Source organism: Cricetulus griseus, chromosome 4 (genome assembly GCF_003668045.3).
Source record: "Cricetulus griseus strain 17A/GY chromosome 4, alternate assembly CriGri-PICRH-1.0, whole genome shotgun sequence".
NCBI lineage: Eukaryota > Metazoa > Chordata > Mammalia > Rodentia > Cricetidae > Cricetulus > Cricetulus griseus.
In genome coordinates, this window is record NC_048597.1 from 55230768 (window position 1) to 55242971 (window position 12204).

Genomic DNA, 12204 nt, shown 5'->3' on the forward strand with positions numbered 1-12204 from the left:
GCTCAGTAAATACAGGCACTGGGCAACTCCTAAACCCAAGTTTCCACCCCATGTCTTTTCCTGTAGTCTTAAACTATATATCACGTGGCCTTCAGAATTTCACAAGTGTGTGAAATATATTGTTTACATTAACATTACTAGAATATGTAATAAAAAAGAATTGTCAGGCTGTATCTTTTTGAGAGAGAAATTTGGGAGCAAATGGTTTTAGAGTATAATCTCTGGGAGAAACTTGCAAGAGTGTGAGAGTAGAGTTGGGGAGGGGACAGGCCATAAGAACTTGTGGTCTCAGAGAGTCTAGCTTACAGCTCACTAGGGGCTTGCACAGGCTCTGAGCACACATCACCTTTCACAGTCACTTGCTCATAAGGGATGGGGCCAGGCCTTAACACACCTGTGTAAGAGGAGCATTGTCTAGCCATGCAGTGGAGTAGTAACTGCCCTGCTTTCTCCAGGAGGAGTGACATCCAGCAGCCAAAGACAGTTCTCTTGAAAAGGTGACAGGCTCAACCTGATGGCTGCAGCTGTCATGGAGCTGGAGAATGAGCACAGTGACAATATAGGGCTCTCAAAAATGTCACCAATAGCTCCTTATAAGATTGCTAACATAGTCCGTACTATGTGTTTGGTCATGAGTACTTTACGTATACACTAATGGACTTAGCCTTTAAGGTAGATACTACTGTTTATAGAGTTCACAGTGAGGGAACTGAAGCCCAGATAGGTTAAAGGGTACTTGCCCCAGGAGCTACACTAAGTATCTGGTCAAGCTTCAGCATCCTGGGTGTAGAGATTACAGCTATGTGCTCCTATGCCTGTCTGTGCTTTCACTTGCTCCATTTTGTACCCTTGCACTGACTGCAGAATGGTGGCCATTTGCTTGGACTCTTTGCCTTAGTTTCCCTCATCTCTGGTGAGTTCTCTAAATTAAGTCCTTCATTGCTGATGCCCAGCTCCTCCCCCAGGCTTAGTTCCAGAATGGTAGGTATGCAATGACATAGGGATCTGAGTATAGGCTTCATCAGCTATGGGCCTAGTTTTGCATTTCTGCTGAGCAATTGCTTGTCATGTAACCTTATGCAAATGTTGTACTTCAATTTCATCATCTCTAGATAGAAACGGCCATATCTAGTTTATAAGGTTATTGTGAGGATAAAATGAAATAAGTGTCCATGGTTCCTGGCACAGAATGAGCACAAGATTTAAAAAAAAAATTTTTTTTCCTCCTCCTCAGCTGTGTATAGCAGACATACAGAGCACCTTGGGAGAACAGGCTGTTTTCATAGAAAGTCTGGAACCTTGGCCATGGGAGGATTTATTAAGTGTCAAAGAAGAAGAGGTGCTAACTCCTTTCTATTGGTGTGCAGGGTTAGGGAGAGAGTGCTCCATCCTTCCTTGTGGCTACTCAGGGAGTATCCATCTAACTGGGAGGCCTGAGCAAGCTGGCATGTGTGGGGGACACTCACACAATTTCCATGATCTGAGACGGCCTTCTTATCACTGGTTGACATTTAATAATGAATCCTGAAAATAATTTTTGTCTCTTTTGTGACCTCAGCCTTGCAATGGTGGCCTTAAAACTAACAAGTATAAGCAAGTGTGATGGAGTGAAGGGAATGTACCACATGCAACGGTTTCCACAAGTACTGCCTGTGAGAGGGGGGAGTAGGAGAAAGCCCCTGGCCAAGGAAATATTATACCGTATACCGAGAAATTGTTTTAAAACAAGTGGATAGGGAAAAAATAAAAGGAAGGACTGTTAACAAGATATCACGGATTTTTTTAATCTACTTTTTTAAAATTCAGTTTTGAAGAATTGTAGTTGAGGTTTGGGTATTTAAGATAAGCTTTCTATAAGTTACATAGTAAGTAGAATCTTGGTTCTTTGACATCTTATAGTATTGGTTTTCTTTTTTAATTTATTTATTAGTTCAATATTTAATTTATTTATTAGTTCAATTAGGGAACAAGCTTGTTTCACATGTAAACCCCTTCTCCCTCTCCCTCCCCTCACCCCTATCCCTCCTCCTCCACCCCCAACTCATCCCCCACCCCATCTACCCACTACTCCCCAGGCAGGGTAGGGCCCTCAACAGGGGCTCTACAGTGTCCTCCAAATCTTCCTGTACTGGGCCTGGGCCCTTCCCCATGTGTCCAGGGCCAGAGTGTATCCCTTCATGTGGGATGGGCTCTCAAAGTCCCTTCTTGCACCAGGGAAAAATACTAATCCACTACCAGAGGCTCCCTGGAGTGCAGAGGCCTCCTTATTGACATCCATGTTCAGGGGTCTGGATCAGTCCTGTACTGGCCTCCCAGACAGCATCTGGGGTCTATGTGCTCTCCCTTGTTCAGGCCAACTGTTCCTGTGGGTTTCTCCAACCTGGTACAGACCCCTTCGTTCTTCATTCCCCCCTCTCTTCAACTAAATTCCAGATTTCAGCTCAGTGTATATCTGTGGATGTCTGTCTCTGCTTCCATCAGCCACTGGATAAGGGCTCTAGGATGGCATAAAGAGAAGTCATCAATCTCATTTTAGGGGAAGGGCTTTTAGGTTATCCTCTCCACCATTGTCTGGATTGTCAGATCGTGTCATCCTTCTAGGTCTCTGGAAATCTCCCTAGTTCCAGATCTCTTCTCGGACCTATAGTGGCTCCCTCTGATATGGTATCTCTCATAGTATTGGTTTTCAAGATGCTCACTCTCACCCAAGTTGGTCTGGATTTCAAGAGCCCCATCCCAACAACCCCAACGGTGAGACTCATTAAGTAGTCTATTGGATAGCTGGGTGGCTACCCCACAAGTCAGCCTCACCCCACTATCCTCCAGTGATCAGCATGACTCAGCAACTTTAATGTTAAAGTGGCATACATTTTGAACTACTTGTGACTCATCTTAAATACAATACAATCTTAAATACATCTTAAATATATGCTACATATAATGCCTTATATTCTATTAACCATTTGACAAAATTGGCCTGGAGGCATGCATTGGAAAAGATGCTCTGGCTCAGTTTGTATTCGGAGGTAAAGTGTACTGTGTGTCTTGGGTGAGCACGAGGAAGACTTCTCATCTTTAAGGAGCAGTAGAGTCCCTGTCTTTAGGAAGCTTTAATCCAAATGAGGAAACATAATTCCTCCTGACAACTGAAGTGTGTGATAAACTTCCAAAGTGCAACTGACTAGAAGAGAAGACATGGGTGTTTGCTAAGCGCCAGGAGGAAGTGGAATGCTTGAGGCCCTGATCAGACAGAGCATCCAGAAGGGTTTGGGAGGCAGGACCCATTCGTTTGGTTAGACGATGACTAGAGTTGGGAGGGCAATCCAAGTCAGGAAGATGAGAGTCTCCCCAATACTATTTTTTGCCTGTGTACTGAAAAGTCTCCGCTGCCCAAAGTGACCATGTCTGAACTTTGATCTCCCCATAGTGAGGACGTCTGCAAACGTGGCTTCACAGTCATCATCGACATGCGGGGCTCCAAGTGGGACCTCATCAAGCCCCTCCTCAAAACCCTGCAGGAAGCCTTTCCCGCTGAGATCCATGTGGCCCTCATCATCAAGCCTGATAACTTCTGGCAGAAACAGAAGACCAACTTCGGCAGCTCCAAGTTCATCTTTGAGGTGAGGCAGACCCCTGTCTCCCTCCTTTCCGCTCCCCAGTACAACCAGTATGTTTCTCAGTTTCCTTCCCTGTCTACCCTATGGTGGCTAAGATGTCAGGGGCAAAGGTTTGCAGATTTCTTGGCCATCTTGGCCTTACCACTTACATTCTAGTATGAGTAACGGGCTCAAGAAATGGTCCCAAATGCACAACATCATTTTACAATCTATGTACTGTTGATGGGAGTGTCCATGGCATCAGTACTTCTGGCAACATTGCAATTGTATAAAAAATTTTTAAGAGTTTTATATCCGTGGAGATAAAACAAATTAAAATTATAAACAAAATGCCAACAAAGATGTTCATTATAGTTCATTTTTGTAATAGTATGTATATATGTATATTATATATACGTATATATTATGTGTAATATATATATATGTATAATGTTTACTATGTATGTGCATATACATATGTAATATATTAACATACATGCATTTACTAATATTTTTAATAACAATCCATTAATTTTGGTGACACTGATACAGAAATCTTATAAAGCTATTGAAATTATATTTAGAAAATACTACAAAATGTTCATGATATATAGTTTTTTAGAAGGCATGTCATCAAACAATATGGGCAGTGTGACCTTCAATAGTTGTTTAAAATCTGTGAAGAGGAAACTGAGAAATGGAATTGCTTGCAGTAGTTTATTTAGGGTGACTTGAAAATGGGGTTTTTTATTTTATTCACGTTTTTCTATTCTCTTTCAAGATAACATATGACTTTCATATCCATGAAAGCATGTTGTTTTTAAACTAAATTTTCCAGAGTGCATGTGAGTCCTTGAGACTTCATGATGACAACACATTAAGATTAAATCAGAGGTTTAAACATTCTTGTTCTAGCCAAATTTGAGCACACAGAGAGAGAGAGTTTGTTTTAAAGTCAGAGCTGCATTTAGTCTTTCAGAGTTTCCCATTCTAGACTGCTGTCCCTACAGACTAGGAGTGCGTATGTGTTGGGGTGGCGGCCTCAGTTGGCTTCAGTATGAGTACAAATGACCTGACCTCTTGACTGAGGAAGTTCTCACTCTCTATTAATAGCTCAAGAAAATAGTCTTGGTGCAAAAACAGTTAAACATCATGGTCTCCCAGGACCCTACCCAAAGCTCCAAGTCTCACAGAAAACTTCCAATATATTTTTGGCTTGTTTATACGGAGCTGGTGACAACAAGCCTATACATTTCAAAGGGGGAGAAACTGAAAAGAAATCTGGAAACCTTTGCTTGTGTGTAGCTGTCCTGCCCACTCCATGACCATCTTTACCCCAAGCTGAGCAAAACCGTCTCTGTATCCTAAGCCAGAGAGGAACAAAGCAGATGGCTGGTGGCTTCCCTTTAGTAAAACAATTAGAGAGCACTAGTGGTCTTACCAAAACAGCAAGTGGAGTCGCTGCCTCACACCAAGGCAGCACACGGAATGGGAAGGAGTGCAGAGGCTCCGTAAGCAGCACAGACTCAGTGAACAGCCAACAGCTCCAGAGAGTAACTTCCCAGAAGTGGGAGCCTAGCCAAGCTGAAAAGAGAATGTGCACCAGAGTATGGATTCTCAACATTGATGCACACAAAACCCCTGTAATTTTGAAAATACAGAATCTGCCTCTAGCCTATGATGGGCCTGAGAGCTGTCTGAGAGGCTCTCAGATGACATGGATGTTAATGGTCCAAATGCCATGCTTTGGAGTAGCCAAGACCTACATCAGCAGAGTTCTGTGCTACTGACTGCATGTTAGAACCTCCCGAGGGCATTTAAAGCACCCTCTCCCCGAGTGCTAGTCTAATGAAATCAGGATGTCTAGGGACCCACTTATTTCTTCAAACTCCCTAAGGCAGTGGTCCTCAACCTGGGGTCAAATGACGCTTTCATGGTGGTTGCTTAAGACCATAAGAAAACACAGATATTTACATTCATAACAGTAGCAAAATTAGAGTTATGAAAGAGCAACAAAAATTATTTTATGGTTGGGGGTCACCACGACATGAGGAACTAACTGTGTTAAAGAGTCACAGCATTCGGAAGTTAGAGAATGACTCCCTAAGAGATGTAATGAGTAGTCAAATATGAGAATCTCTGCCCTAGGTCAGCCCTCCTTTCAATGAAGCTCCGTCTTGTGTCTCAGTTTGGGGGGGGGAGATTCTCAGAGAGCCACAAGATACAGAATGGGCTGCTCTTACAGGCTTATATGTTAGACACTCACTGACCTTCAGATCACTACAAAAAGTGAGGGCGGGTAACCTACTCCCATGCCTGGCCTCCTATGTACCTGCCACACATGGACACATTTAATCAGATTTTTGATTAGGGATTAGGAGTTTCTACCTAGTTTAGCCCTACTCAACAGGAAAGGACACTGGGTCCCTGAAAACTTAGATAGCTTGCCCTAAATCATGACATTATTAAGGGAAAGGAGGTCCTCAATCTAGACATTCCCTTCATAGCCTCTTCACCAGAGAGGGAGGAAGTCAGGAGGATGGTTGCTTGTACTGTTGTTTGCTGGAGACACTGTTCCTGGACACAACATTCTCCTCACTTTGTCTTTCAGGGGCCTCACAGAGAAAATAAAAGGCTCACATGTTACCTATCCCCAGTTCTGTCCAGTGTGCTTTAGAACTGGAAGAACCAGGGAGATGAGCTTGCACCAGACTGGTCACTGAGATAGTCTTTGAAATCCTTGCAGTCCAAGAACTGACCCCATTGCTTAATCCACCCATGATGATATCCTTGTTATAGAAAACCGGCCCCTATCTCCATTCCAGAGACTGGGTTAGGTTTTCATCCAGTTTTTGTTTGTAGAATCTGAAGGCCCAAATGTGGTCAACTCAGGCTGTGGAGGCAGGAGGATGACGGAAACAAGAACCCGGGACAGTCTTTCCTTGATATTACTGTGGTTGGGTAGAAAGATTTGTTGAAGCAGCCAGCTATCTGTTCAACCTGCTGATTCTGACTGATTAGTGGCTCCTGAGGAGTGGGCCCTATGGACTCCCTCTCACTCTCTTGTAGGCAGGCTGTCCCTCCTGCCTATTTCTGCCCTGGTGTCTCCCCCACTAACCCACATCACTGTGTCTCCTTTTTGTTTCTTTCCTCCCCAGACAAGCATGGTGTCTGTGGAGGGCCTCACAAAGCTGGTGGACCCCTCCCAGCTGACAGAGGAGTTTGATGGCTCTCTGGATTACAACCACGAGGAATGGATTGAGTTGCGCCTGTCCTTGGAGGAGTTCTTCAACAGTGCGGTACACCTCCTGTCACGCCTTGAGGACCTGCAGGAGATGCTGGCCCGGAAGGAGTTCCCTGTGGATGTGGAGGGCTCTCGGAGGCTTATCGATGAGCACACACAACTTAAGAAAAAGGTGCTGAAGGCCCCTGTGGAGGAGCTGGACCGGGAGGGGCAGCGGCTGCTGCAGTGCATTCGTTGCAGTGATGGCTTCTCAGGGCGCAACTGCATCCCAGGGAGCGCTGACTTCCAGAGCCTTGTCCCCAAGATCACCAGCCTCCTTGACAAGCTGCATTCCACCCGGCAACACCTGCACCAGATGTGGCACGTGCGAAAGCTCAAGCTAGACCAGTGCTTCCAACTGCGGCTCTTCGAGCAGGATGCTGAGAAGGTAGGAAGGGAGCAGCTGAGTCTGAGCTGAGGGTGGTGGGGCATAGCTCTATCGGGAAACTGTTGGGGTTGTTAATCCAAATTTCTGATTGGAGAAATTGGGTTGAAATCCTTTTTTAAAAGATGCCCATTGGCTTCAGATAGCTTAAATTATTTCAATCTCATATTTGGTCATTGACCACTTATTACTAAAGTTTATTCTTATATTGTTTTTATTATATGCTAGACTCTGTTCTTTGGGCTGTATATAGGTTAACTTGTTTGAGCCACCCTCAGAGTCCTGAGAGCCAAGAGCACTACCATGGTTCCATTTTCCAGGTGGAGCTAGCTAGGTTTGGGAGTGTATTCTGCTTACAGAGACCATGCTTGTCTCGACGCTGACAGACACTGCCCTCTGTGCCTATGATGCGTGAGTGGATTGAGCTGCTGACAGCAAAAACAGCAACACTATTAGCAACCATTATTATCCTGTAGTGGACTTTTCTTTCTATGAGAATTTTAAGTATGGATTCCTGGTTAATTTGTACATCCCTTTAGTCCCTGTGAGGCAGGTGGTGGTGTCTGTCTTGACACAAGACAACGGAAGCTCTTCGTTCTTGGCAAGGCTGACCTACGGCTCTAGTTTCTTGTTTCCAAGTTCCAGGATCTCCGTGCCATACCTTTTTGAAGTAGTTTTTCAGATAAGATACCATTTTACCAGCAGTACATTTTCAAAGCTTTTTCCTTGCCATGGCAAAGTAAGATGTGAGAAAGAAAACAGAATAAAAGGCATCTAGAGTCTCCATTGAGAACACGAGAGTACTTTCTCTGGATGAGCTGAAGTGGAGAAAGGAGGGTTTGTTCCTGAGTGCCTTTTAAGAAGAAGGAAAAGGGCTCCCTCCCTCTTACTAGTTTTCTAGGTGTGACTTTAACTTAAATGTATGGTGCTGTTCCTAGGAATACTGTGAACTCTCTCAGGAACCTGTGACTGTTACAGTATCCGACACAGAGGTGTTTAGAGCTCAGATCGTGGCCTGAGGAGGTAGCTTGGCTGATAATGTGCTTAGCTTCCAAGTTGGAGAATTTGAGTTTGATTTGCAGAGCTCACCTAAAATGTCAGGCATGGTGGTACATGCTTGCAGTCCCATCCTTGGTGGGTGGAGATGGGTACTTTAGATTTGAGTGACCATTCAGCCTAGCCTAATAGGCAAGCTTCAGGTCCCAGTGAGAGACTATGTCTCAAAAAACAAAATGAGTATTTCTTTAGGAACAACACTTGAGGTTGACCACTGTGGCCTAAACATACATGCACCCCACCCACATATGAACATGTACATTTCCATGTGTTCGCGCACGCACGCACGCACACGCACACACACAAAACCAACATTAAAAATGTCATAGGTATTTTGAAGTGGTAAAATCAAGATCTAAAACTTTCTATATAACAACAGTCCTAATTTTTATATAGTTTAGAGAAAATTTATCATAGATGGATAATTTTAATTTATAAATTCCAGACTTAAGGATGTTTTTAATTTTGATGGATAAATTTTCTCATCTTTTCTGATTACTAGAAAATCAATTCATATAATTTTAAAAGAATTCATACCCATTTCTACAGTAAAACTTTTGGTGCTCTCTTGGTGGGCCATGTAAAGGAGTTTCCCGGACCTCCTTCAGACCTCTGTGCCCAGTGGTGTGGCAGCGTGGGTCTGACCCTACCTGACTTGCTTAGATCACAGAACCCCTGTAACACTCCTTGAGTGGACAACAGGCCGGGCCAGGAACTAGTTCCTGGTAAAGCCTGAAGCTGATACTTAGTTAAGTGCTGGGAGATTGGAAACACTTCCCTTTTCACTTGAGATCTCCTATGCTCTGGGGCAGAGATTCTACTCTGAAGCCTGTCCTGGATGGTTATGTCAGTGAGCCAGAGATAGCAGGGGACAGGGGACTCACATCTGCCTAGGTATGTTTTAGACTTTAAAACCCCCAGGATATCCCTGTATCTCAAAGCTATGGAAAGCCTGCACAGAGCACCAGTGGTATCTTCTTCAAAGAGAAAACGAGCGTATCTTGGCTCCCAACGTTCTCAGGTGGGGAAGGCGGTCCTAGAATCAGCCTCATTCCATTCAACTAGCTCGTGGTGGTTGTCCCTCGTATAGCCTCCCAATTCATACTCCCAAGAATTGCATAGGACATTACTATTACTGGGTAGAGACTCAGAGTGGCTTACCCACGATCATACTACTGGCTACACAGGGTCAGTTTTTTGTTGGCCTTCACAGCTTCCCCAAACTCCTCTCCAGTGTTCCCCTGCCTCTCTATTCCCGGGATTCACCCCACGTTAACACCAAATACCACCTGTTTGTCCCTAGGTCACTTGGCTAATGAGTTGATATTCCGAATAAAGTTTCCAACTCCATTTTGTGTGTGTGTGTGTGTGTGTGTGTGTGTGTGTGTGTGTGTGTGTGTGTGTGTTGTGTACAGCTATGTGCAGGTACACTGAATACCATCTGATTGCCCCTAGGTCATTTGGCTAATGCATTGATATTCTGAATAAAGTCTCCAGTTCCACTCTCTCTTGTGTGTGAGTGTATGAGCATGCGTGTTGTATACAGCTATGTGCAGGTACACTTGCCTGTGTGTGGCCATGCACACCTGTGCATACACACAGAGGCCAGAGGAGAACAACATCAAGTGTCCTGCTCTATTGTCTTCCCCTTTTCCTTTGAGACAGGCTCTCTAACTGAACCTGGGGCTAGACTGGCAGCCGAGACGTTCCAAGGATCCTGTCTCTGCTCCCTATAGCTCTCAGGTAACAGGCATGTAGGTGGCCACATTGGCTTTTTACGTAGCTATGGGACCTGAACTGGGGTCCTCATACTTGTACAGCAAGTGATCTTACCCCCTGTGTCTTCTCTTTAATTCCTCAAATCGCCACAGACCTCTTGTCTGGTGAGGCATACAGACTTCTGACAATAGTATTTGTAAGTACAGAAAAACTATACATAGGCTTGTAAAACAAATAAGATACAGTATTGGCTTTCTAGAAATATGTACTTCTTTATTAACATGACAACTATAAAATTGACTTGAAGTCTAATAGCTATCATGACTGGGAAACAGTGATAAACATGAATGGCATTTTAGGACAGCAACCCTGAAGTGATATTGAAGTGTTTATGTTGCTGCTGGTATTAAAAATGCTGATTTAGCTAACTCTGTGATAATTTTTTGTCTGTTTTCCTAATGGAAAGGAATGCTGTATTTCAGTTAGTTATTAGTGAAAATAATGGTGCCCCCCCATCTAAGTATATTACCACTGAATTTAAGTCCATGAATTCAGTTTAGAACCTGTCTTCTGTGGTATGCTTACACCTTGAAAGAGAAAAAGTAAGGCTGGAGAGATGGATGGATGGTTAAGAGCACTAAGTGTTCTTTCCGAAGATGCAGGTTTGATTCCCAGCACCCACATGGTAACTCATAGCTGTCTGTACCTCTAGTTCCAAGGGGCTCTGACACCCTCTTCTGACCTCTGTGGACACTGCACATGCATACATATAAAATATATCATTTTGAAAAGAAAAAGAAGTGTTTTTGTGCATGTGTCTCAACATACATTTGTGTGTGTGTGTGTGTGTGTGTGTAGGGGTATTCAGGAAAGACAGAATTAAATTATTATATATAATTATTAAAAACAAACAGAGATAAGGATAGGGATGTTGGGAATATTTTTTACATTGAGTCAGTGGTGAGACTGCCGCTCAAGCTTGACCCAGCTGCCCTAGAAAATGTTCTGGGTGTGTAGCTGTGGAGAAAAACAGCCCTTTAAAGTTGCGTCCAGATTAATTTAGAAGATCCGTGCGGAGCTAAGTGCCTCAGCCTTTGACTTATTTGGTGCTTTTGGACAGGGGTCAGGAGGGTGATGGTTTGGAGTAAGGGCTATGTGCACATGCACATCTAAACAAGGACTCGAGGAAATAGTTCCTGTATGAGCCACAACTCAGCCTCCTCGGCAGCGGGGGTGGTCGGTGGAGTGGCTCCAGATCTGGGAAGTGTTTGGCAGTCATCTAAGTTCAGTGACCACTCTGCTCCTATTTTTATAACAGGAGTGGGCACAGAGTCTCTCCTCCGGCCCTGAATAATGGGCTGTCCTTGCCCACTGTCCTTGGAGAATGAAGCTGCCTCCTGCCACCCTTCCTGATCCCTGTGATAGCCCCTGTATTAGGTAGGGACAGAGCCATGGTCTCTCCCAGCAGGGAGCAGGGTTCTATACAGATGTCATAGAGCAGGCTCCCCATTTATATTATTGTGAGCATAGAGAAGTTGTCCTGAGTGCAAATGAGCTTGGATAAATAAATATGTAAATGCTGGAGAGTAGCCCACCATCCAACAAAAAAGACAGACACATCAACACCTGTTTCTTTATGTGTCAAAGCAGATTTGAGGTTTAATTGATCTATAGCAAAGCACATGCTTCAGGTAGTCAATCTGATGAGACTTAGATATGAGGAGAGACCTTGAAGCCATCACTGTGATCAAGGTCATGTGCATTCTCTCCCTCGGAATGCTTCCCTTCTCCTTTCCTCTTCCTTAACGTCTGCTGTGGCCTGAGCTGCCCTAGGCATAACTGCTATGTCTGGGAGTTCCCAGGGAAAAGGGAACATCAGCGCTCCAGAGTGATAGAGAGTCCTTAACAAGAAAGCTGGGAATGGTGGGTAAGTCAGACATGATTTAACTAGCACATGACATTACATTGGAAGATGAACCACTTCTGCCTCAGCCCAGTGACCCCCGGTCTGTAACTAATGGGCATATACAACACTGTTCACAGGACACAGGTCCAGTTGCTCACACAGATTAGCCCAGGATAGACTGTGGTTCTCTACACCTCTTTGTTTCTAGCCACATCTGTCCCTGGCTACAGTGGGCCCCACATAAGGAAAATATAGACCA

At 44.2% G+C, this 12204-nt stretch overlaps 1 protein-coding gene across 4 annotated transcripts in view; it reads left to right on the forward strand.

Annotated features, from left to right (window-relative positions):
• LOC100757073 (kalirin) overlaps window positions 1-12204 on the forward strand; it is a 528077-nt gene that overhangs the window by 143885 nt on the left and 371988 nt on the right. For all 4 annotated transcript variants that reach the window (XM_035444595.1, XM_035444596.1, XM_035444597.1 and 1 more), the window contains exons 4-5: window positions 3428-3620; window positions 6755-7267. In XM_035444595.1, the coding sequence (XP_035300486.1) occupies window positions 3428-3620; window positions 6755-7267 (706 nt within the window). The remainder of the gene's footprint in view (window positions 1-3427; window positions 3621-6754; window positions 7268-12204) is intronic.